Source organism: Ursus arctos, unplaced genomic scaffold, assembly GCF_023065955.2.
Source record: "Ursus arctos isolate Adak ecotype North America unplaced genomic scaffold, UrsArc2.0 scaffold_37, whole genome shotgun sequence".
NCBI lineage: Eukaryota > Metazoa > Chordata > Mammalia > Carnivora > Ursidae > Ursus > Ursus arctos.
The window spans coordinates 19270186-19297458 of NW_026623053.1; the positions used below are offsets into that span (position 1 = coordinate 19270186).

The 27273-nt window shown below is 36.6% G+C and overlaps 1 protein-coding gene across 10 annotated transcripts in view; it reads left to right on the forward strand.

The window, feature by feature from the left end:
- Positions 1-27273, forward strand: part of MIA2 (MIA SH3 domain ER export factor 2) — a 99891-nt gene that overhangs the window by 39925 nt on the left and 32693 nt on the right. For 3 of the 10 annotated variants that reach the window (XM_044389471.3, XM_044389473.3, XM_044389472.3), the window contains 11 exons: positions 4531-4662; positions 7897-7918; positions 8017-8105; positions 11241-11312; positions 14467-14577; positions 15589-15660; positions 16210-16314; positions 20750-20872; positions 22553-22658; positions 24879-24925; positions 25694-25784. In XM_044389471.3, the coding sequence (XP_044245406.3) occupies positions 4531-4662; positions 7897-7918; positions 8017-8105; positions 11241-11312; positions 14467-14577; positions 15589-15660; positions 16210-16314; positions 20750-20872; positions 22553-22658; positions 24879-24925; positions 25694-25784 (970 nt within the window). Of the gene's footprint in view, positions 1-73; positions 306-755; positions 2409-4530; positions 4663-7896; positions 7919-8016; positions 8106-11240; positions 11313-12927; positions 14578-15588; positions 15661-16209; positions 16315-20749; positions 20873-22552; positions 22659-24878; positions 24926-25693; positions 25785-27273 lie in introns of those variants that run through there. The other 7 variants (XM_026513642.4, XM_026513645.4, XM_026513644.4 and 4 more) reach the window with 7 other exon arrangements.

Genomic DNA, 27273 nt, shown 5'->3' on the forward strand with positions numbered 1-27273 from the left:
CAATTGTAGATTTTTATGAGGGTAGTAATGTGTATGATATTTTAGAAAAAAAACATATTTAATCAGGAGTGACGGCCATGAAATTGGATTCTGTGTTGGTAGTCACAACTCCACCTACAGCACCCCTTTACCACACAAGTGTCAAAACAGGATCACAGTCTGTGTGGAAACAGGAGTGTAGCAGATGTATGAGAATCTGCAATCTTTCTCAAGGATATGAGGTGCTTAGTAGAACTTTATTTACACGTTAAGATATTTTAACATGAACTTCTTAAAAAATGGAATCGAAAGATATAGAGGATGAGGTAAGTTACTATATGACTATTAAGTGTACATTAAAGAAATTAGGTTTGAATTTGGCACTGAGTTGAAGTTTTACTGTGTTTTTGTTATGGGGGAATCTTTTAGATTTTTAAAAATTTTCATTTGTAATTTTGTCCCTAATCTATGTTTTTAATATTTGGAATGGTAATTACTGAAAAACTGGAAAAGGGCACAGACTGCCTTAGGGTTGGCAGAAGGATTAAAAAAAATGTTTTAGGTTATAAATAAGTCCTGAAAGCTGAACATTACGATTCTAGAGTTTTCTGAAAATGTTCAGACAGTGAAGATTTTTTTATCAATACAATGCTCTAATTGATATACATTGTTCTAGGACTCTCTGACATTTTAAATATAAAATTTTGGTTATGCTTCTTTTTTGACTTGAATTAAGCTATTCACATAATGTAATTCCAATACACACTGTCCAACATATAGGAAGGTTGTGTAATACCTTAAAAATGGAGAATTATTAAGCAATTTCTGCTACGTTTTGATACTGATAGTTCCTGGAAACTCCGCAGGCTGATGTGGCAAAAGAGAGCACTTTGAGTTCCAAACAACTAGGCCCCATTTTGGTCCTAAAAATCAACCATTGTTAACCTGGGCCATTTTTTGATTCTTTTTGGCACAATTGTTCTGTTGCTGCCAGCTTACATTAGGGAACTTTCCTAAGGATTTAAGATTTTGTTCAACTATTGAGTTCTCTTGGGTGATTTGTTTAGGAAGAAGTATCTGCTTCTTTTTGTGTTGCTTCACTGAGGACTTGTAGCAGGCCCAGTTGGTTGAGGATTATTATTGCTGGCAAGGAAGACTCACGGCTTATCCTTTACACCTATGTCAGCCAAAACTCTCCCACGAACAAATCCAGCACTCCATACTTTATTCAACAGACCTAAAAATAGGGTCGTAAATTTAGACCGCAAGGTGCTACTTTTAGCTCCCCTTCTCAGAGGAGAACACCAGTCGCTGAGCCAAGGTCCGTGGGGTTTGCTTTAGCGTTTGGGTAACTAGGAGCTCGTGGGATTTAAGACAGTTCTGCCTAGGAAGTGCCCAGGTAGAAGTGAGTAAACCCCTGCAATCCTCCTCAGGGCCGAGGAGACCCGATCGAAGTTGTCTTGCGTGGGAGAGGTTAAACTTTGCCCAAACCACAGCTGACCCCCGACGCCTTCCTGTCCAAAGTCCAAAGTCCGGACGCGGTTGGCAGGACGCACTGGCACGGGCCCTGCAGACCATTTTCTGACCGGAATGAAGTCGGCGGCCGTTTTCCTTGGGCCGGCAGCGTCCCCCGGGGTACGCTGGGCTTCAGTGGGGTGCAGATAGGCTCTTGACTGGCTGCCAGAAAAAAGCGCTGGGGGCTGGTGCGTGACCTGGCGTCCACCGTTGGGTTGAGGGGCCGTGCAGCGCTCACCCGGTGGGGCTCCACGCCTAGGGGCCTCCAAGACAAGCCTCGCCGCTACCGCGGCCACCCGATGTAAGGAGGTCCTGAGCCACTGCCCTAGTCTTCTGGGATGTGCGACCCCACACCACAGCGCAGAGCCTGAGGCCCAATTCCACCGTTTCTGCCTCGAGCCCCTTGACTTCCAAGGGTGGTTGGCTTCGCCAAGTAGAGCGCCGGCCCCTTTAAGAACGCGAGGCAAGGACACGTCGCGCGAAGAAGGAGGGGAAACTTACCGCGTCCCCGTGTCCCCGCCTCCCCGCCGCGGCCTGGCCGAAACCAAATCGAGGGGTGGGCGGTGGGGAGAGGGCGGGTCGCGGGCTCGTGCGGGACGGGCTTGGACCTTCGGATCTTCAGGACGTAGAGCATAACTGGGGGCGAGGCTCTCTGGGTGGGCAGCATTGGACACTTGAGGCCTGTCGGTGCCGTTCCCTCTAGCAACCCCCCGCAGCCGGCTCCGCAGTGGTCTGCTCCTGTTGCCGGGTGCAGGTTTGGGTTCCGGACCGAATGCTGTGTGTTTCTACCGCTTGTTGTGGCTACGAGAGGCCCTGGCTTCGGCCACTACAGTTGAGGCAGCCTTGGCGCCATGGAGGGGCCCAGGACTGCCCCTCAGTCGTACTTGGGGCTGATTCTGGAAAAGCTACGCAGGGTGAGTTCAGGCGCGACCAGGGTTACTTGGCCCAGGGGTCGCAGGAGCCTCCTGGGGAAGGAAGCAGCAGACTTTGGCTTAGAGGTCTGAGCGGCCGTGGTTAGAGGTCCTGAAGCCAGTCCTCACCTGCTGTCGGGCTCTGGCCTGTATCCCAGGCAGTAGCCAGGTTCATAGCCGGCTTGGGTGGTTTGGGTGTGTGTGTGTGTGTGTGTGTGTGCGCGCTGGAAGGGGACCTGGAGATCCGGAAGGCGAAGAGAGCTTTTGCCTAGCGGGATTTTGCAAAGGTGTGTTAAATGCTTTTGGATTCCTAAAACGAATTAGCTTTTCCATCATGTTACTCGTTTTTTGAACAGGGGTCAATGACACGTGGTTCTCCCGACTGTGAGAAACTTGAGGACTGATCCTCGGAAATGAATTCCTTTTAGATGAAACTTCTCGTTGTCTTGAAAGGACATCTAAACCAGGACGGGGAGTTGGGGTTGTAATTCTGCGTTTTCTTGTAATAACGCTCTTTTGAGATACTTTACCATAAGGGAGATTGTTCTTCGCTTCTTTCTGTGTGTTAATGTAAAAAAGGTCGTGCTAATGTAAAATCTGGAGATACTGAACTCCCAGTGCTCAAAATGTCTTTAGTTTTTTTAAGGTCAGTTTATAACAGGTTGCATAGATTTTTCCCCTCTTAAGTGTTTGTAGGTGTCTTTGTTTGCATGTTTAGGGGTATTTATATCCCCGTGCTTTACACTGTTTACATTAAAAATCTGAAGTCTTTTAAAATATTGGGTCAGTTATGAGGATTGGTTTCTTGTTACCTAAATTAAAAAGTATTGTCATGGTATTCAGTCATTCAACCAAGTGCACGTAGTGATTGTGTGTGTGTGTGTATGACAATTCTGTGGAGAATCTAAATGGACTGAGTTTGGGCCACTGGTATCATGCTGTCTGTTATGGGAGAGAAGGCAAAAAAAAAAAAAATAGTACAAAGTAGAAACTGATGAACTGCTTACCGAAGCATACACAAAAAGTGGTAGGGAAATTGAGGGGTGGGAGAGATTATATTTTCTTGAGTGTTTAGGAAAGCCTTTCCAAGGTAACCGAATAGCTTAAGCAGAGGGGACGTGTAACAGCACTGTGTGTGCACAGAATTTGGCCTGTTTTTCTAGAATACGGAGTGGACTTGGAATGATGAGCAATAATGCTCCTTGGAGACCTAAGTAGATGCCAGTTGATGTAGGTGCTGGAGAGCATTCGAAGAATTTCAGTGGTTGGACTTTCGGTTTAAATAGCTTCCTGATGGTAGCATGTAAGTTAGATGTAAGGAAAACAAAACTAGAAATGATGTAGGGAGGAGATGACAGAGTAGTCAAGTAGGGATAAAGAAGAGGGTACTGAATGGGGAAAATATTTAGTAGCTAAGAGCTAAAATGGGTAGGATTTTGCTGATTGGATGTGAAGGATGAGAGAGAGAGAACGAGAGAGAGAGAGAGAGAGAGAGAGAGAGGGAGAAGGAACCCAGGATGACTGCCAGGCTTCTGTCTATGGCAACTTATTCAGAGATAGGGTTTATAGGAAGAGAAGCATATTGTGGAACAAGAGATGATTTTAGATTGAGGGGTGAAACCTGCTTTCAATAGCTTTCAACAATTCCTTTTCTTCACTAACAACAGCAATAATCAAAACTTAGTTTTTATAGGACTGTGAATGGAGAAACGCATGGAGAGGGGTAGCCAGATTTTGCAGAACTGTTTCTAGTCTTGTAAATGTATCTTTACCTGAATGATTTCTTTGCTAAAAACCACTATGCTTTCCACATGGGCCTGGAGGCTAGGATGGCACAACCCTGTTCTGCTTTAAATTTTCTTTTTAGTTTAAAAAATTATTTTTTATTAAACCATAATTCACATAAGGGAAGTCTCTGTGGCCTCTTAAAAGGGTACTAATCCCATGCAGGCTCTACTTTCATGATCACCTCCCCAAAGCCCCACTTCCAAATACCGTCACACTGGGGATTAGGTTGCAACATAAGAATTTTGGGGGAACACAAACATTCCACAGAAAGCAGTTTGTAATCAACACTTTTTATCAAAAGTGCATTTTTGAGAAGTTAATTTTCTTTGTCTTGAAGGTTGTGGAAGCATTGCCTGAAAATATGACACCTGGTCCTAATCCCTATGGTTTCCCGTGGGAATTGGTGATATGTGCAGGTGTTATTGGAGTTTTTGCTGTTCTCTTGTTTTTGTGGAGAAGTTTTCAATCGGTAAGTAACCCATACTAAGAGAATATTCATGTGTCTTAAGGTTGAACAGTTAATATGAGAAACATATCTTTTATTTTAAGGAAACAAGTTAGCTTATTGTTAAGTTCGTTTCTCATGTTAACGTGTGGCTACTAGAAACTGGGTTCAGAGGAATTTTTTTAAGTGTTAAAGTTTTGAAGACTTTCTTTGTAGAAGTATTATACACTAATATTAAAACCCTACATTTATATCTTATTTATTTATTTATTTATTTTGATCTGTGTTTATTTGTTTATTTAAAAAAAGATTTTATTTATTAGAGAGAGAATGAGTGGGGGCGGGAGGGCGGCGGGAGAGGGAGAAGCAGGCTCCCTGCTCTATCCCAGGACCCTGAGATCATGACCTGAGCTGAAGGCCAACTCTTAACCAACTGAGCCACCCAGTCGTCCTTATACTACAGTTTATACCTTGGGGTTAGAATTACACTGATTCCCTACCTCATGCCAGACAAAAAAATTGTATTCAAGATGGATAAGCATATACACAGCAGCACTATTTATAATAGAAAAAAACCTGGAAATAACCAAAATGTCCCAAACCAGTGTACAAGTATGAAACATCTTTTCATCTTCCTTAAGATGTTTTCTGATGAACAGAAATTCTTTGAAAATATTGCTTTCAACAATTCAGTTCTTGATCCATCCTGAATACAATTTTTTTGTCTGGCATGAGGTAGGGATTCAGTGTAATTTTAACCTCAAGGTATAATCATTTTCCTACCCATCTGCCATGCCACATATTAGAGTGCCACATGCAAGTAGATTTTTTCTTTATTCTATTCCATTGTTTATTGTTGAAAGCAGATATATGTATATCATTCTGTATCCATCAATTAGGTCAAGCTTGCTAATGACTAATTTGTATTCATGTGTTATGTTCTTGCTCTTTTTAAAAAAAATTTCTTTCATCTATGAAAAGGAGGAGAATTTGTCTGAATTTCACTGTCATGATAGATTTATCAGTTCCTTTTTGTAGTTCTGTCAATTCTTGCTTTACATATTTTGAGCATATTTTATTAGGTATATGCATGTTTGGAATTGTTATATCTCTTCTTGGTGGATAGAACTTTTTATCAATATCTGGTGACCCTCTTTAACGTCTGTGATACTTCTGTCTTACGGTTTCTTTTATCTCTTGTTGTTAATAGCCATACAACTTTCTTTTGGGTGATGTTTGATGGGTCTTTTAACATCTGCTTTTAGCCTTTCTATGGCCTTCTACTTAGTGTGTATCCTATGTAAATTTCTTTTATATCTAATCTGAAAAATCTGTTTTTTCCCTATTGAGTTTAGTCTATATATATATTATAATTACTGATGCATTTGGACCAATTTCTTTCAGCTTAGTTTATTTATCCCACTTTTTATGTTTCTTTTACATTCTTTTTTGCATTGGTAAGTAAATCTTCCTGCAATGAAGACAAGAACCTTAACATACTCTCACATCCCTTGGTTTCTTTGACTTTCCATCCCAGACATCGTTCTCCTTTTCTTTCTTTCATTTTTTCTTTTTAAAGATTTTATTTATTGGGGCACCTGGGTGGCTCAGTTGGTTAAGCGTCTGCCTTTGGCTCAGGTCATGATCCTAAGGTCCTGGGATCGAGCCCCAGGGCGGGCTCTCTGCTCAGCGAGGAGCCTGGTTCTCCCTCTCCTTCTGCCTGCCATTTCCCCTGCTTATGTGTTCTCCATCAGATAAATAAAATCTTAAAAAAAAAAAGATTTATTTATTTGAGAGAGAGAGCAAGAGTGTGCATGTATGAGCAGGGGGAGGGGCAAAGGAAGAGTGGCAAGCAGACTTGACACTGAGTAAGGAGCCCAACCATGGGGCTCCATCCCATGACCCTGAGATCATGACCTGAGTTAAATTCAGGAGTTGGATGTTTAATCAGCTGAGTCACCCAGGCGCCCCTTTCTCCTTCTCTTTTCTTTGTTTTTAACTTTCTCCTCTACCCTATCCCCATCCCTTACGACCACAAAAAAATATTACCAAGATATTTGGTTACTCTTAATTGACATACTCTTGCAGGGTCTCCTGGATTTACTTATTCCAATATTTGAATACTTCTTTAGGAATTGTTTTTAGTGTAGATCTTTGTGTGGCAAACCTTCTGAGACTTTATTTTGAATGCTTGAGGATATTTGAATTATGCTCCCACATTGGAATTGTAATTTGTTTGATATAAATGTTCTAGGTCCAAAGTTCTGTCCTTTTAATACTTTAAATCCTTACTTCCTTGTCTTTTTACATCTAATCTTACTTATTGAAAAGTCTAGTGTCAATGTGACTCTTACTCATTTATAAGTGATCTATTCTCTGTGGAAGCTTTTGGAATCTTTTAATTTGATATTCTTATTTCAGTATAGTGTGTCTAGGCTCGAATATTTTTTTCTTATTTCTTTTTTAGAATTCTCTGGCATCTTTTATTATGAGATCTTTCATCTTTTTTTAATCCTAGGAGACATCTTCTGCATTTTACATTTTGTTTTTCTTTTTGGGACTCTGTTTTTAGATGCTGCCCCTCTACTTCTGCCTTCCATATCTCTTAACTTCTGTTTTTCAAAATTTTTTTATAGTTTCTTATTATCTTTTGAGATAGTTCCTCAATGTGATGATTCAGTTCTCTAATTTAGTCCTCATCAGTGCAGATTCTACTGTACTTTGACTTTAAAACTTAAAAAAAATTTTCCCTGTACATCTTCTGTAGATGATTTAAGTCCTCTAAGCCTGCTCGCCTTTATGAATGGAATTTTTCCTTCATTTTTTGAGAGAGAAAGAGATTAAAGAAGAAAAAGATTTTGTAGTCATTTCAATCTATGGCCCTATGGTAACATATTCTCAAAACTGTGTTACTTTAGATGTTTTCACTGGGGGAGATGATAATAAGGGCTTCCTGAAATAGTTTGTTTTAGGGTCAAATATATTTTAAGAACAGTGGGATAAATAAGATGAAACAGGTGTCTTTACAGTAGTTGTTTCAGAGCTTTTAATATGCTAATACATAATGTGACTTCAGTGGAGAGACTTTAATCTGTAGCATTTTTTTCTATTGGAAAAAGAACACTTTCAGTTAATTAAGTATATTCATGCTAAGGCAATAAGAAACCAGTTATTTTTCAGTTGGTAGAAGTTAAATAAATTAGATTTACTTGAATATATATTTGTTTTAATGTGATTTTTGTTAAAAATTTGTTTCAGGTTAGAAGCCGGCTTTATGTGGGTAAGCTCTTTTTTCTATTCTAGATCTCATCTTTATTGTTTATAACTTTGAAACTTAAAACAATTTACATATGATGATGATATGAACTTTCTTTTCAGGACGAGAGAACAAGCTTTCTGTAGAACTTTCTACACTAATTGATGAAAAATGTAAACTACTTGAAAAATTTAGCCTTGTTCAAAAAGAGGTAAGATATTTTTGAAAATGTTAACATTCGTGTCAGAGGACTTAATACTTTTCAAAGCAGATACTTCAATGTAAGTTTAAGATTATTAATGCTTTATAAAGTGTGAGTGTTCAGTTGCTCTTCCTATTACCAGTCTTATTAATTTTAACCATTATGGTAGGTGTATAGTAGTGTCTCATTGTGGTTTCAATCTGTATTTCCCTGGTAATGAGGTTAAGCACTTTTTCATACGTTTATCGGTCATTGTGGATATCCTTTTTGTGAAGTCGCCTGCTCGAGGTTTTGTTTTTGTTTTTTTTTTTTTTCATATTTGAAAAGGTGTGATTTCTCTTATTTTCCTTTTTGATATGTAGAATATTTTCTATATTTGAACACGAACCCTTTGTCAGATATATGTACTGCAAATATTTTCCTCCACTGTGTGGTTTGCCTTTTTATTTCAAATGGTAAACAGATGTTCTTAATTTTAACATAGTCTGATTAGTCCATCTTGTCTTTATGATGATTGCTTTTTGTTTCTTATTTAAGACTTTTTGACTACTCAAGGATACAAAGATATTCTTTTGTGCTACTTTTAGAAACTTTGTTTTACTTTTCTCATTTAGTCTTTGTATAAGTTTGCTAGGACTGCCATAGTAAAATACCACAGAGCAGCTGGCTTACCCAATAGAAATTAATTTTTTCACAGTTCTGGAGGCTAGAAGTCTAAGATCAAAGTGTTGGCAGGTTTGGTTTCTTATGAGGCTCCTCTCCTTAGCCCGGATGTAATTGCCTTCTTGTCCTTACCTCGCATGTCTTACCTTTGTGCAGGTGTTCATTTCTGGTATCTCTATGTGTCTATATTTCCTCTTCTTTTTCAAAAAAAAAATATTTATTTGACACAGAGAGAGACAGAACACAAGCAGGGAGAGCAGCAGGCAGAGGGAGAGGGAGAAGCAGGCTCCCCACTGAGCAGGGAGCCCAATATGGGGCTTGATCCCAGGACCCTGGGGTCATGACCTGAGCCGAAGGCAGATACTTAACTGACTGAGCCACCCAGTCAGTTATTTTTTTTTTTTTAAAGATTTTATTTATTTATTTATTTGACAGAGATAGACAGCCAGCGAGAGAGGGAACATAAGCAGGGGGAGTGGGAGAGGAAGAAGCAGGCTCACAGTGGAGGAGCCTGATGTGGGGCTCGATCCCAGAACACCGGGATCACTCCCTGAGCCGAAGGCAGACGCTTAACTACTGAGCCACCCAGGCGCCCCCACCCAGTCAGTTATTAACCTTATTTTAATGTCTTATTGAAAATTCTTTTTTTTTTTTAAAGACTTATTTATTTATTTGAGGGGGAGAGAGAGTGAGCACAGTGGGCAGGGGCAGAGGGAGGGAGAATCTTTTTTTTTTTTTTTTTAATAATGATTTTTTATTATATTATGTTAGTCACCATACAGTACATCCCCGGTTTTCGATGTAAGGCTCGATGATTCATTAGTTGTGTATAACACCCAGTGCACCATGCAATATGTGCCCTCCTTACTACCCATCACCGGTCTATCCCATTCCCCCACCCCCCTCCCCTCTGTAGCCCTCAGTTTGTTTCTCATAGTCCATAGTCTCTCATGTTTCATTCCCCCTTCTGATTACCCCCCCCCCTTCTTTATCCCTTTCTTCCCCTACTGATCATTCTAGTTCTTATGTTCCATAGATGAGAGAAATCATATGATAGTTGTCTTTCTCTGCTTGACTTATTTCACTAAGCATTATCTCCTCCAGTGCCGTCCATGTTGTAGCAAATGTTGAGAACTCATTCTTTCTGATTGCTGAGTAATATTCCATTGTATATATGGACCACAACTTCTTAATCCAGTCATCTGTTGAAGGGCATCTCGGCTCCTTCCACGATTTAGCTATTGTGGACATTGCTGCTATGAACATTGGGGTGCATATGGCCCTTCTCTTCACTACGTCTGTATCTTTGGGGTAAACACCCAGTAGTGCAATGGCTGGATCATAGGGTAGCTCAGTTTTTAACTTTTTAAGGGAAGAGGGAGGGAGAATCTTAAGCAAACTTCATGTTGAGTACAGAAGAGCTCTATCTCATGACTCTGAGATCACGACCTGAGCGTATCTAAGAGTCGGGGGGCTTAACCAACTGTGCCAACCGGGTGCCCCCGACTGAAAATTATATTATTTGCATCCTTCAAGAGTCCGTTTCTCTTGCTCATTTTTTCTCTTGGTTCTTAGTCAGATCTTGTGTTCATCAATGCCAGGTTATAGAAGAGAAAAATTTGAAACTGTGAATGATGTTACCTTTTTCCAGTGAGGATTTACTGTTGCTTCTCATAGGCAGCTAGGCTGAGACATCAGAAATCATAGATTACTTTAATTACAGATTAAAATGTTTGGAAGTTTGGCCTTATTTCAAGGGGTTGGCCTGTTTCTGGTTTAGACTTTCTTATAAGGTAGCCAGTATGGGTTGGTATTAGTTCCTGCTCAGTTTCTTGGCCTGTCATCCCCTGCTTTAGGGCAGGGAGAAGGAAATGTCAAATGCTAGACTTTCTTCCCTGAGGATTCCCTCTTCCATCACAAATTCTCACTATATGAATAGCTCTCTGAAGCCTTCAGACATATCCTATTATTCTGTGTGTTTTTGTCCATCTCTTGTTCTGGCGAGAAGGTTTGTGCAAATAGCCTGGTCTTCCATTTAATCACTTTTTTTTTTTTTTTAAGCATTGAAATAAGTGTATTTTGCCAAATCTTACACATTGTATGTTTCATATTCTTTGTTTTGAATGTTTAAAGATTTTATATTGCCTACTTGCTTTATTTGTTATATGATTTGAATTACAAGTGAAAATTTCTGATGGCCAGTTTGTATTAATTTCTCTTTAATGAATAGGCAGACTTGGGACAGTTCTCTTAGTCTTAAGGGTGAAGTTCTGCCATTTGTTACTCAAGCTAGGGGGTTGTGGTATGTTAGCTGCCCTGGCTCTATTATAGTGCTCATATTTGAAGAACATAAAGCTAAGTAAATCAAAGTAGATTAAGCATACATGTGGAAGTGGATTTTGTCTGCATCTCAGCCACTTTTCCAGATACATTTAGAATAAAATTTGTAGAGTTTTTCCTTACAGTGTTGCTTTCTTTCAGTATGAAGGCTTAGAATCGTCTTTAAAGGATGCCAGTTTTGAGAAGGAGTCAACAGAAACACACAGTTTGGAGGTAAAAACAAATAATAATTATAATTATAAAAGCTGGGGGTAAGATTCTTGCTAAGTAACATAAACTTTAAGAAAAATGTATATCTCCTCAAAACTATGTTAAAAAAGTATTAAAGAGCATTTCTAGATGTTAAAACTTAAAAAGTTAATTTTAGGAAATGGAACGTGACGTAGCATAAAATATTTTAAAAATTTGAGCTCTCCTTGCTAACTTGTTTTGAGTGAGGCATATTCAGTTTACTGGAACCTAGGTCATATAGAAGCTCTTTATTTTTCATTCTTGGGAATGAAATGTATTAAGGTAGCCATTCTTTTTTTTTTTTTTTTTTTTTAAATTTCATTTGCTCTAGAAAGGAAAGATAGGATTCATTTTCAAAAATTTAGGAATAGTTGGCAGGAATAAATTATGTAAATTGTGGCAGTACTTGTCTTTACTTCATCCCCGTTGTGTTAGGAGTTGACTATAATTAGACCAAAGATTTATACTGTAAGCAGTGATGTGCTGGTCAAGGTTTAACAGCTGGCTCTCTGAAAAGCAGGAGTCCTTATTTGTAGCATTTGCTTGGTTCTGTTGTGTAAATACTTCCAATTTCAAGGTACCAACATGATGTCACTGAATCTAGGGTTTGGAAGAGATATGTCTAGTCAGCTCTCCTGAGCCAGGTATGATTTGGCTAGTAATAAGAAGGGAAATAATAAAAATTTATCATTTAGCTAAGCTACAACAGATTAGGGTAACTAATAGGGTGCCTTGTTACTATTTAGAGATGGAAGTGTTGTCAGAAGTGTACTGATACTAAAGTAGAAAACAATGGACTTTGTACTTTTGCTGTATGTGTTCAGACAGTCCAGCTTGGCTGTTACCAATCACTGATGTCTGTAACCATCAGAAAGTCTGTGTATATAACACTGGATGTTAACTAACTGGAATTAAAATAGAAATTAAAAAAAAAATCTATAGATTATGTTTCAGAATTTCCTAGTAGAATCTAAAGGAAGTTATAAATTGAATTACAGATGAAATAAATTTCTTAATCTTTTCTTTCTTCATTTGTTACCTATTAATATCCTCAAGAACTTGTTGAAATAGTTTTATTTACTGACCTTCTGTTTTATCTCCTGTTCCAGTAGTAACTTATTAGTTTGATTAAAAAAGAATGAATTGTAGAAGACATTTAGCCTGCTAACAGAAGCACAAAAACTGGACAGCAAAGGCATTTATTCAAGTTTGGTAGTATTATGGATAAAATAAAAGACACCAATTTATTCTCAAGGCATTGAATTTACATGATCTAGCAGTAAAATTTAAATGAACATTTTGGAAGTTTTTCTCTGATTTTTATAATTTTAAAAAACATGTAGCGTTTATTTTTAAGCTTGATAAACATAATATAAACTACGTATGATATAATTAAAATTTGATGGTTGAATCAGTAGATAAAACAGTACAGTAATTTTGATTCAAGTCAGGGAATTCATATAATCAAATAACCAAAATTGGGGAAATACATATAAACAAGTTTTTTAACCACTATAATATAGTATGTACTTGTACTTTTTTTTACTTTGGTTTCCATTAAATTCTTTGAATCTTTTGGTTTATTTTTTTTAACAAGTTTGTTGAAGGATCACAAATATCAGAGGTATGTTTATTATAGTATTTAAAATCCAGTTGGAATAATTCAATAACTAATCATTTAAAATTAAAAAGGTCCCAGAAAATAATTCAATGCAGAACATTATTATGAAGCAATCTTGATTATTTTTTAAGTTTATTTTTTTTATGTCTTTAATCGTATTAAATTAGACTTATTTCTCACTTTTTCCTTTATAATGCTGTAGAGCAGAGGTTGGCAAACTATATCCTGGGCTCTCCACCTGTTTTATTTATTTATTTTTTAAAATTTGAGTATAGTTGATACAAATGTTAGATTAGTTTCAGGTGTGCAACATAGTGATTCAACATCTCTATACTTTATGCTGTGCTCACCACACGTATAGCTACCATCTGTCACCATACAATGCTATTACAGTCTCATTGACTGTATTTCTTATGCTGTACCTCTTATTCCCATGACTTATTCATTCCATAATTGGGAGCCTGATCTCCCACTTACCTTCACTCATTTTGCCCATCCCTCCACCATCTTTCCTGTGGCAACCATCAGTTTATTCTCAGAATTTATAGGTCTGATTCTGCTTTTTGTTTATTTGTTTTGTTTTTTTAGTTTCCACATATGAGTGAAATCATTTGGCATTTGTCTTTCTCAGTCTGACTTATTTCACTTAGCATAATACCCCAGGTCCATCCACATTGTCACAAATGGCAAGATCTCATCATTTTTTATGACTATGTAATAGTCCATTGTGTGTATATACCCGCATCTTCTTCATCCATTCATCCATCGATGGACAGTTATGTTGCTTCCCTATTTTGGCTGTTTTAAATAATGCTGCAGTAAATATAGGGGTATATATATCTTTTTGAATTAGTGTTCTTGGTTTTTTTTTTTTTTTTTAATAAAAAGTAGTGAGATCATTGGATCATATAGTATTTCTACTGTTTTCCACAGTGGCTGTACCAGTTTACATTCCCAGCAACAGTGCATGAGGGTTCCTTTTTCTCCACATCCTTGCCAACACTTGTTATTTCTTGTCTTTTTGATTTTAGCCACTTTGACAGGTGTGAGATGACACCTCATTGTGGTTTTGATTTGCATTTCCCTGATGATGAGTGGTGTTGAGGATCTTTTCATGTGTCTGTTGGCCATCTGTATGTCTTCTTTAGAGAAATGTCTATTCAGGTCCTCTTCCCATTTTTAATCAGATTGTTTTTTTCCAACCGTTTTTGCAAATAAATTTTATTGGAACACAGCCATGCTCATTCATTTACATGTCTTTGCATTCTTATTACATAGGCATAGTTGGGACAGAGACTACATGGCCTGTAAGCCTGAAATATTTACTCTCTGGCTTTTTATAGAAAAAGTTTGCTGACCCCTGCTAGCATTGGTATTATTTAGATGGTATAAAAATGAATAAATATGTGAACTAAATTTATTTGATTTACAGTATATGTGTTTGATTATACTTGTCTGATTTATCATAACCAAAAAGTCCTATGCCTGTCTTATAAAGTTGGCTTCCTCTTTTAGGCAGTCTATGAAGATCTGAACAAGTCTAAATCTGAACTTGAGGATGAAATACTTTTTCTGGAAAACCAATTAAAAGAAGAGAAATCTAAACATTCTGAACAAGATGAATTGGTAAGGATTTTGTGTAAATGAGACTGTAGGAGAAGGAAAGTTTTTGAATTTTTAAAAATTAATAGGTATCGGGGTGCCTGGTGGCTCATTTGGTTAAATGTCCGACTCTTGATCTCAGATCTCAGCTCAGGTCTTGATCTTAGGGTCATGTTTTCAAGCCCTGTGTTGGGCTCTGTGCTGGCCTGGAGTGTACTTAAAGAAAAAAAAAAATGGTATTAGTAAAAGTATTATATGCATTCTAGAAAAGTCCAAAAAATACAGAAGGCTGTTAAGTAGAGAGTAAAATTTTCGAGATCACTAGCTTTTTTTATATGTTCAAGGTTACCATGACCGTGTTAAGTTTCTTGCATATTCTTATAGAGATTTTCTATATGCTATAGAAGCTACTGTAAACTAGCTTACATAAAGTTGAAGAATCACATACATGGTGGATTTTTTTAATTACTCAAAAGTTATTTTTTTTTTTTAAAGATTTTATTTATTTATTTGACAGAGAGAGACAGCCAGCGAGAGAGGGAACACAAGCAGGGGGAGTGGGAGAGGAAGAAGCAGGCTCATAGCAGAGGAGCCTGATGTGGGGCTTGATCCCACAACGCTGGGATCACACCCTGAGCCGAAGGCAGATGCTTAACCACTGTGCCACCCAGGCGCCCCTACTCAAAAGTTATTTTGAGAACATTTTAACTTTGCTTTATCATTTATTTTAAAATCTGTCGTAAGGAAGACCTAGATGTGTGTGATTATTTAGTAACAGATGATGTCAGTGGACTTATCTTGAGCTTATAAATAACTTAAATGTTATGAAATATTAAAGATGAGATGAAATACTATTGTTGTCTAACTTCGTATAAAATCTCCTTGTGCATATGGCCAACAAGTTTTCTTAGAGTCCTCATTTTTTTTTGAGTAGATATATTTAGGTTAACAACGTATCTAAGGTATGAGATGTCTTGGAAGCTGGAGAAATTGAGTAAATAAATACTCGTTTATTGATTGATGCTGTCTTTCCAGATGGTGGATATTTCTAAAAGGATACAGTCCCTAGAAGATGAATCAAAATCTCTTAAATCACAAGTGGCTGAAGTAAGTTGAATTAGCCTAGAAGGTCTGCTGCTTTTGAAAATCATTTTAATTTTACTGTTTTATGTTTAAGGAAGGAGATATAATAATAGAATTTGAGATATTGGGGTCTTAGATATAGTTCCTTTGTAGAAGGTACTTCAAGAAGGTTCATTTTTTTATTGGACAGATATTTATTGAGTTCTTGCTATGTACTGGTCATTGTTGAAGGTGCTTGACACTTAACATTAGTAGATAAAATAGGAAAGCTCTCATCTAGTTTAAATTCTAGTAAGAGAGGCAGATAATAAAAAGTTAACAAAATTTGCTACATAGTACATAGAGTATTACAGGTGGTTAAATCCTTTATCCAAGGCCACATGGCAAGTTCATGATAGAGCCATGACTGGACCCTGATTCTAGATTAGCCTTTTTTCTACTACTCCACACTGCCTTTCCTACTAATATTGGCATGTTTTTGACTTTAATTCCGTGTTTTAAGGGAGTATGTGTGAAAAAGAGCTTTTGTATTAAATTAATTCTTATAAGCTTGATATGTTGTGTTTTACTTAGGCCAAAACAACCTTCAAAATATTTCAAATGAATGAAGAGCGACTTAAGATTGCTATAAAAGATGCTTTGAGTGAAAATTCCCAACTTCAGGAAAGCCAGAGACAGGTTTGTACTCTATAGGGACTTTTAAACTGTGAATATGTTATTATAAATGTTCTGGGCGTACTCACAACTGACCCATGCTAGGGGCAAGATTAGGCCTTTCCTGGAAAGCAGGAGAGCAGGACAATCTTCTGTATATCCTTTGGTGTCTCCTTTGTATAGGGTGCAAAAATGTATACTCCTGGCATCTTGCTCCTCCAGTAGTTAAGGTAATGCAAGGCAAATTTTAATAATCACAGCAAATAGCATTTAGTACCAACTTCTCAAAGCCAGAGTGAAGGAGGGCAGAGAATACACATGAGAATTAACTTGAAGCTATGGGTCTGAGGCCTAAAGATAGAAACAGTTCTGGTGGTAGATCGAATGAGGATTTAACTTTTACCCTCTTCCTTCTTCATATATATAGACACTCTCACACACCCAAATATGTTTCCTGTCCCACTATTCTTCCAATATAGTTAAAATTTTTCCATGGGAAAATTTTTCATTGGTTACATTATTTACAGTTTTTTAAATGTTACAGTTGAGCCACATGATGTGCTCTGACTGCATGTTCTGTTTTACCCAACATTTTCTTTGCTCTAGGGTTAGTCATTGTTTTGTTTCCTATATACTTGTCTGTATATCTGTCTTCTGGAAATGGTGAATATCTTTTTTATGCATTCAAATGCTATCTTCTGGAGATTTAAGTATCTTACTTATGCATTCGAATGCACAATCTACTGATTTTATTTTTTTCTTGAAGCAATCCTTTCTGGGGTCTTCCATCCTCCTGGTTCTATAGGAACTTATTCTCTACATCTGTTAATGCTTCTGTTGTCCTGAGATTTCACTTCACTCCCATCTTTCCACTTGTCTTTCTCCTGTGTTGGGTCTTCTCTTTTCTGTATCCAAGACTTGCACTTTTGTGGTTCTCTTGATTAGCTTCTTGAGAAAGAGGTATAGAAGCTAACTTTTTAAAAATTTGCATTTGAGAATGTCTTTTTCTCTCAAAGTTATTGACATTTTCATTGGATATCTTCTGGGTTGAAATATTTTTTTTCCTTGAAATTTTGACATTATTGATCTGTTGTGTTCATTTTCCAGTATTGCTTTTGAGAAGTCAAATGCTGTTTGCATAACTGGATCTTTTTTTGTGATCTGCTCTTTTCCTCCCTGGAAGCTTTTAATATCTTTCATTGTTTCTGGTTTTCCAGAATGTCATGATGATGTGTGGGTCTTTTTTCATACACTTGTTGGACACTCTTAGTCTTGAAACTCTTACTCTTTTTTTTTTTTTTTTTTTAAGATTTTATTTATTTATTTGACAGAGATAAAGACAGCCAGCGAGAGAGGGAACACAAGCAGGGGGAGTGGGAGAGGAAGAAGCAGGCTCCCAGCAGAGGAGCCTGATGTGGGGCTCGATCCCAGGACTCCGGGATCACGCCCTGAGCCGAAGGCAGTCGCTTAACCGCTGTGCCACCCAGGCGCCCCTTGAAACTCTTACTCTTGATTCAGTTCTGAGAAATTACTTCATGCTTTTTTTTGGATTTTTATATGATTATACAGTAATTATTTGAAGATGTCCTCTTTGATTTCTTTGTTTATATGGAAGTTTTATTGACTTATTCTTCTATATTTTTCGGTTTTAAGTGTTCTTTTTGTTTTGCTTATGCCTCTTCTTAATGTATGGATGCCATGTTCTTATATTTCTTTTTGAAGTGTTTTTCAGTTCCCTGAGTTGTCTTGTTTTCTTTAGTTTCTGTTTTGGTCTGTGTCTTTTATCTATGAGTTTATTTTTAAAGTCAGATATTAGGTGATTCATGGCAGTCTGCTCATTTAATAGTGAAACTCTCCATGTCTGATTGGAAGCTCTGTCTGTGTTATTGGGAGGCTCTTCTGTAGGGTAATCTGCCTAGGATATTTCATTGGGAGATCCCCAGTTGTTGGTGTTTGAAGACCATTTTCCACAGGGATGATACCTCCCCAGTTCCTATTTGAAAGGTATAAGCCCGTTTGCCAACAGTGAGATAAGCAGCTTAGAGAGGTAAGGGTTGTTGGTTTGTCACTGTTCAGTAAGTCATCTTTCACTTAATACTTTTGTGTTTGCAATATTTTACTGACACTTTCAACCGGGCCAGGTGTCCCATAGTTTCATTTTCTACCTCTCCAGAGAATAGCTTCCTAGGCCTTTGCCAGATATGTATTTGTGTGTAAGTATGTGTGTGCATGTGTGCATGCATGTGAAAGATGAGGGTGGGTGGGAGGGATGGATGGAGAGTAAGAATGTATATATGTGTATGTGGAGGGAGAACGTGAGGGACTTTCTAACTTTTTTTATATATACTTTCAGGCAGGTCTCCTCTTTTCAAACCCACTTATACCCTAGTGTTAGTGCCTCCAAATTATGAGCATTTTGGGTTGTATTAAATCAGCCTGTACTTGGACTCTCCCATCTTCTGAGTAAATTTCAGCTTTGCTGGTCTGCTAAATCTTTTACTATACTTCTTTCTCTTTCTACTTTTTTTTTTCCCCCAGACAGAGTTAGTTGGGGGGAGGGGCAGAGGGGAGAGGGAGAGAATCTTAAGCAGGACGCCCAGTGTGGAGCCTGACATGGAACTCAGTCCTAAGACCCTGAGATCAGAACCTGAGCCGAAATCAAGTGTCAGACGCTCAACTGACTGAGCCACCCAGGTGCCCTTCTACTTTCCACATCTAGAATTACCTTTTTCCTCATTGCCAATTTCCTTTTTCCTTGTAGGTTTATGCTGCCGCTTTTTTTTTCTTTTCCTAAGTCTCTTAGTAGATTTACTCTCATCTTAGTAGATTTCAGGAGAAAGTGGTGGTAAACCCTGGGTTAAACTGCTCTGTTGTAATAAAACCTAGCCTTTTCTGTCTTGAAAAAATTTCACGTAGGTTGTCTTCCTCTTTTTTTTTTTTTTTTTAAGATTTATTTATTTATTTGAGAGAGAGGGGTGGGGAGAGGCAGAGGGAGAGGGAGAGAGAAACTTAAGCATACTCCACGCTGAGCATGGAGCCAGACATGGGGCTTGGTCTGCAACCCCGGGTTTATGACCTGAGCTGAAATCAAGAGTCAGACGCTCAACCAGCTGTGTCACCCAAGCACCCCAGGATTGTCTTACTTTTTACACCTGCTTTCTTCTAACTCCTTTTTAATCACTAAAGTTCTTGAAATAAACTATTCTATATTCCCTGATGCCATGTTCTAATACACTCCTTCCCTAACTTCTTAAGCTGCATGCTGGGTATGCAATTTTTTATTTTTTTATTTTTCAGATTTTTACTTATTTATTTGAGAGAGAGAGAGTGAGTGAGAGAGAGCAAATATGAGCAAGGGGAGGGGCAGATGGAGAGGGAGAAGCAGACTCCCTGCTGAGCAGGGAGCCCTGTGAGGAGCTCCATCCCGGGACCCTGGGATCATGACCCAAGCCAAAGGCAGATATCTAACTGACTGAGCCACCCAGGCACCCCTGGGTATGTAGTTTCTTTAGTAATTCACTAGAGTCCACCTAATCACAAAATTCAAAATTTTGTCTTCATTCCTCATTTGTTTTTAATCTGTCGGTATCCTCTTAATTCTGTTATACATGCATAGAAAAAATTTAGTTTCTTGTGCTAGGAAATATACTGATGAAGCCTTAGTTTTGCAGAGAAATCCAAAAATTACTGTTTGATAGAATTGAGTTTTAAAGATTTCATAAATTTGGACTTTTCTTTCATATTTATATGGGCCATTTCTTTTGTGAATTGCTTGCTCATTCATTTTTTCCCCATTTTAATTTTCCCATTTTTCTTATTGACTTCTAAGAGCTTTTTGCATGTTAAGGTTATTAATCTGTTGCATATGTTATAAGAATTTCTTTTTAGTACTTGTTTGTTTTTAGATTTTGTGTTATTTTTGGATTTTTGAAGCTTGTAAGTATTATGTATTCAAGTCTGTGTTTTACAACAATCCTTACCTTTTGTTTCATGTTCAAAAAGTGTTTCCTATAAAAGTATATACAGTAAAAGATTGTTTATGCAGAATTTGATCTATTTCAGCTTAATGGTGTCTCTGGAAGTTTAGTTATCTTAACTACAAAACAGCACATGATTTAAAAAAAATATAGGACTTGAGGGATGGTAAGAAATGAGCAAATCTAACATATATGTATGTCTCAAAAAGCCTTTTATTTGCTGTGAGTTTATTATGTAAATCAGTTGAACAGTGTTTAAGTGTCCCTTATTTTACATTATCCTTCTTGAAAATTCTTTGAAAACAGGAGCCTGCCCTTCATTCCCTTCTTTCCTTCCTTCATCCCTCCCCACTTTCCTTCTCAGCAACACATTGTGTTGTGTAATATCTATTAATGATACATCTAAACATATAAATAAATTTCTCTACACATAAGTATGAAAAATAATGAGTTGCTTTTTTTTGGTGGGGTTTGAATTTTAGCTTTTACAAGAAGCTGAAGAATGGAAAGAACAAGTGAATCAACTTAATAAACAGAAAATAACATTTGAAGACTCCAAAGTACATGCAGAACAAGTTCTGTGTGATAAAGAAAGTCAGATCAAGGTAAGTGGCCCTCCGGTTTTAGTGGCTGAATCAGCTGGAATTTGGTACTAATTCTGAAATTTGAAAATTTTTATCTTAGCAACTTTTATTTTTATAATTACTTGGTCAAATTTGAGCATGTGTACTTCTTTGGCATTCATTTTAATTTGTACCAGTATTGTCATTCTTGTTCCCAAATGCTCCTTGAAGACTTACAGATTTGTAACCTATATTATATATTACATTATGTATTATGTAATAACGTATATTAATTATATATTATATATTTATAATATATATTATTGATATTTAGTAATATATAATATATGTTACATATATATATTTATCAGTCAATATTCTGTATGTCCTTTTCCTCTTTTGCTCTGTATTTTATCCTAGGTATTTAATGAAGAAGGAAAAAGAATAGTGGATTTTACCTTTGTCTTTAGACTGCCATCTGTTTCTATTGATAAGTTGGAAAGAATTTTAGAAATTGGACAGATGAAGTTATATGTATTGGCTGGATATCTGTAATACCTAGATTAGCTGGTGTATGTACTATCACGGAGATGAATATTTTTCAAAAATAAGTCTAATTGCAACTTGACTCTAATAGGAATATAATAATTGATATTATTGTAGAATTTGTTCACTTTTTCCTACTCCTGGTTTGCCTTATCCTAGCCCTTTCTTGCCTGCTCTTTTAAATCTTATGATTTCAAGCTGCAAACAGATACTCAGGTGTGAGTATCAAGTAATAAGATATAAAACTAATATTCTGTAATCTGCACAGTTAAGTGGAGGTTGCCATCTTGAAACCTATATATTTATGCTCTTTATGTTATTACTAAGAATGTTTTTAAGATTCCAGCTTTAGGAGTTGTATTCTTAATTTGGGACATTGTTTTATTTTTCTCCCTAAACTTACCCTACTAAAGAACTTGGGATTCTTCCTAAACAGAACAAGAATGAGATGCTAATCTCAAGCTCAGTCAAAGTTGTAAGCCATGTTATTTGTGCCTGGAACTCTCAAGAGGGAAGAGATTGAAGAGTAGAAATTACAGAGCAGAATGGGTTTTTAGGTGGGTCCTTCCACAGAAATACATGGCACAGTCATTTTATTACCTATAGTACTGGAAAATCTTTCTTTATTGGGGAAAATTCAAAAAGTACTGTTGGAAAACCTCTAATGTACCAATTTAGATTCTGTTTTATAATTTTTTTCCTTTATTTCAGTTGAACTCCACAGGTAGTCATTTACTTGAAAAAATCAGATCTATAAAATCTGTGATCTTTTTATATATCATATGTCTCACTTGCAGATTTGTTTGACCTCACACAAAATTTGCTCTCATGTTATTGGCCACTTTTATTTGTGGCATATGAAGAAGTCCTATAAGAAGATGTCTTGTTACTTTAGAGTCATGCGATATATTTAGCAAAAATGGACCATTATCAAGTATTGTATTTGATTTAGGAATAAGCAGGTTTGGTTTTTAACTTGTAGAATTTAATAGTCAATAAGTGTTACAGCTTTTCAGAGTATTTACACATCTTAATATCAGCTGGTGAATAAGAGCTTATGTATTGTTACCTAGGTAGATTGATTTTAAACTGTGACTGCACATTCAGAAGTTGTAAATCAATTAGCAAAAGGCATTACCCTCTTTCTCTTTTTTCTCTTTTTTACTAAATGTCAAGTCTCTGACTGAACGCTTGATAAAGATGAAAGATTGGGCTGCTGTGCTGGAAGAAGAAATAACAAACGATGATAACTTGGAATTGGAAATGAGTGAATCAGAAAATGGTATGCAGTTGGGTATTAAGTCATGATTCATCCTCTTTTGCTAAAAATGATGAGTCTCTTGTATTTTCTTTTAGTTCCCTATGTGCACCATGGTCTTTTTAAAAATTTTTTTTGGCTTTCAAGGTTTCTTTTTTTTTCTAATTTAAATTCAGTTAATTAACATATAATGCATTATTAGTTTCAGAGGTAGAGGTCAGTGATTCATTAGTCTTATGTAATACCCAGCGCTCATTACATCATGTGCCCTCCTTAATGTCCATCACCCAGTTACCCCATCCTTCTACCCCCTCTCCTCCAGCAACCTTCAGTTTGTTTCCTATGATTAAGAGTCCCTTAAGGTTTGTCTCCCTCTCTGATTTCGTCTTGTTTTATTTTATCCTCTCTTCCCCTACGATCCTCTGTTGTCTCTGATTGACTTATTTTGCTTAGCATGATACCCTCTAGTTCCACCTATGTCATTGCAAATGGCAAGATTTCATTTTTTGATGGCTGAGTAGTATTCCATTGTGTGTGTGTGTGTGTGTGTGTGTGTGTGTGTGTGTGTATGTGTGTGTATTAACCACATTTTCTTTATCCATTCATCTGTCGATGGACATCTGGGCTCTTTCCATAGTTTGGCTATTGTGGATGTTGGTGCTATAAACATTGGGGTGCAGATGCCCCTTCAGATCACTACATTTGTATCTTTGGGGTAAATACCCCAAAAGTAGTGCAGGTATTGTTCGTAGATTAGCTCTATTTTCAACTTTTTGAGGAACCTCCATACTGTTTTCCAGAGTGGCTGCACTAGTTTGCATTCCCACCATTAGTGTAAGAGGGTTTCCCTTTCTCCGATCCTTGCTAAAATCTGTTGTTTCCTGACTTGTTAATTTTAGCCATTCTGACAGGTGTGAGGTGGTATCTCATTGTGGTTTTGATTTGTGTTTCCCTGATGCCGAGTGATGTTGAGCATTTTTTCATGTGTTTGTTGGCCATTTGGATGTCTTCTTTGGAAAAATGTCTGTTCATGTCTTCTGCCCATTTCTTGATTGGATTATTTGTTCTTTGTGTGCACCATGTTCTTTATTCAATTCTGTTTTGGCACATCTTCTTCATCTTGTCTCTAATTCTCTGTCCCTCTCTCGCCATCCCTTATTGTTGAGCTTCAGTTGGAATACTGCCTCTTCAGTAAATCTTTCTCCCAACTCCTCAGACAGACTTATAGCTTCTTTCCTCCTTGTTCTTTTTATATATTGTACATCTTTGTTACAGCAATTTTCACGTTGCATCATAATAATTTCAATGCCTGTTTTTCCCGGTCATGTCAGCTAATCTGATGGATGGGTGGGTAGTTTAAAAAATGAATGTTATATAGATGAATACCTTTAGGATACTGTTTTTGTTTGTTTGTTTTAAGTAGATGGCTTGGTACTTTAATCCTGTCCATCCCAATTCGTTATCACCACTGCTGGTTGCGGTCTGGAAACTCAGGCAGGAGTGAGGTTCATTATAAGTGCTCACTGTATTTTCAAACCAGTTCCTTTGACTTGAAAAAATAATTTTTTGGTGACATAATTAGAGATTCATTGGAAGTTCCAAAAAGAGTATAGAAGGGTTTTGTGTATCTTTTACTAGTTTCTCTCAGTGGTAGCTCTTCTGACTTTTGTGTCCTGTCTCTTTTTTCTCCCTCTACCCTCTGCATAATTAACAAATTTATTAAAGAACAGAAGGTATGAATATTTTTTTTAGAAATTTCTTTGGTGATAACATCAGTGCACTGGAAGAAAGCTGCATTCCTAAAGTGAACACATGTGTTCTGTTTGTACTTTTTCACTTCTGCTTTATCTTACAAGAAGCAATTCCTTTTGTAATGAGAAAATGCACACTTGTTTAATGTTATTTTACTTTGGAGTATAATTGCACTTACATTTTGTATGCTGAAAGATTCCAAGAATAGTCGAGACTGTGGACTGTATTTAGGTGAATACCAAATTCTTACTACAATTTTGTTCTTGGAATGAGTAGTGAAGAACCTCGTTACTTGAAATTATGGTACTTCCAGTGCTTTATTGTTTAGCTTCTTGGGAGCATGTCCAAGGCCGTCCTGCCTTATATCACATTCCTTATTGTAGCAGGAAGAGGGATTATTCGGCTCTCGTTGCATGAATTAATAAAATCATTTGGTATCTGTTGTGGCATGGCACTGTTTTCCCAATTTATTGTTTTTTGTTTTTTCTATAGATGATCAACCAAAAGGAGCTTTGAAGAAGCTGATTCATGCTGCTAAGGTTTGTATTAGTTCATAAATATAAAGAATATAGAGAAGGAAATAGAACTTGGATTAAACCTGTCTGTCCTTAGTAATTATTTTAAAGGTCTATTTTATAGTCACCACCATAGAAGCAATCCAGATTTTCAAAAGTGATCAGAATTTCTTTATCAATTGCTTTTTTCTTTTTAATAATAACTTTAGAAATTCATATTGTTAATTTTTAGAATTATCATAATACAAATTTTTAAGGTTTGCGCTAATGTTTTTGGATAAGGAATATATTAAAAATATTTAGTATATTTTCTCTCATATTTCTGTCTTTGAGCATTCTTCTTCCTCTGGTCTGAGTATTTTCCTATTCCTATTGCCCCCTATACTAATTTAAGAAGTAAATGCTAGGTTCAGTTTCTTCTGGTTTATCCCTCTCTTTTCTATTGTAGTAGTGGGCTCTTGATCTTGATTGAACTGTGTGAAGTCTTGGTAATGTAGTTTGAAGGTTGCTTTAATTAAAGCTTCTGTGTTGAAAGTAAACAGAATGAAAATAGCCACTTTTTAAGGATTAGTCATCGATCTTCTCTGTCTCTGTTCTGACACTTATAACTACTGAAGACTGTTAACTTTTCAAGATGGAAGCTGCATTGTTGGTTAATGCATTCTAGATGATAATTTCATCAAAATAATAAAAGAACTTCAAAAGGTTGGGATGGTATATTGAATTTTTTTGTTTTTCCTTTTTTGGTATAACTGATTAATGTTGCTTTATTCCTTCTTCCATTCTCTGAAGTTAAATACTTCTTTAAAAACCCTGGAAGGAGAAAGAAACCAAATTTACATTCAATTATCTGAAGTAGATAAGATAAAAGAAGAGCTTACAGGTGGGTTATCTATATAATTCCTTATACAGAATTGTACTACTAATTGAATCAATTATGCAAAGGTCCAATATGATTGTGTTTTTAACTTTTACTTTTGTTTCTGATTTGTGAAAAATTAGTACTGAGTTTTTTGTTGTTGGTGGTAAAGCCTGATTATCAGCTTCCTCCATATTCATATGAAATAACAATAATGAAATTATTTAAATAAACATATAAAACCACATTTACCTTTGAATTTCAGTGTTATATTGTGATACAGTTTTAGATGTTAAAAAGTAGCAAATTAAAACTTATCTTTTAAAAGATCATCTCTGTGATCCAGTTTTACCAGAGATGATATCCAACATTAATGTCTGTTAAATGACTGTTCTTGGCATTGTCTTAAAGGCTAGGTCAGCAGATTTCTTCTGATGTAGGTTTAAAAATTTCTATGGAAAGACAGGTGTGCACATTAAACTCATTTAATGTTAGCGTATTTACTTTAAACTTTCCTTTTGATATATATGATTAATTAATAGATGAATAATTATATACTTAAAAAAAGACTTGTGGTGATGATTTATACACATGTTTTGGGAGATAGCATCTCAGTCTTAGAGGAGTTCAGAGGTGGAGTTATGATGTTGGAAGAGAAATGAGGTTTTTAAAAACAATCAATGCCCTAATTATCTAGCACTCATAATTACTTAGAATTGTTAATTTTTGTTTTATAGATAATTTTTTTAGGTGGGTTAGCATTTGAAACAAGCTAAAACTGATATTTTTCTCTCCAATCTTGATCTGAATTAAGCTAGGATGATTTTCTATCATTTCTTACCAGACGATCGAAATTTCTGGCCTGACTTATAACATATATCTAAATTTTGCTTAAAAGAAGGGCTGGCTAGAAGTATTAACCCATAAACTTTTTACTAGATAAAAATAAGCATTGTTCATCATGTGGAAGTAGTTTCACGGGAATTTTTTTTTTTTTTTAAGATTTTATTTATTTTTGTGAGACAGAGAGAGAGAGAGAGGGAAAGAACGAGCAAGAGCAAGGGCACCCTCGAGTGAGGGCATGAGGCGGGGGAGGGGAAGAGAGAAGGAGAAGTAGGCCAGAGCAGGGAGCCAGACAAGGGACTTGATCCCAGCATCCTGAGATCATGACCTGAGCCAAAGGCAGACACTTAACCGACTGAGCCACCCACGTGCCCACAGGAAATGTTGAACTAAAATATTTAACTTCAGAACTCTCATCTCCATAATCTTCTTGAGAATTTTACTGGTTTTTGGGACCTTAACTGAAAATTAGATGCTGGAATTAGAATATTGAAGGTTTTGGGAAATCTTGGAGTAATAAAAAAATTATAATAGTTTATCTAGTTCTTTAGTTAAAATATTAAAGCATTTAGGGTGAATAAAATGTATATTTTCTGTTGTTGGAAAGAATTTCCTTTATTAATAATTTATTTTTGGTAATTTTAATCATTATGAAATGCTAATGTGCATC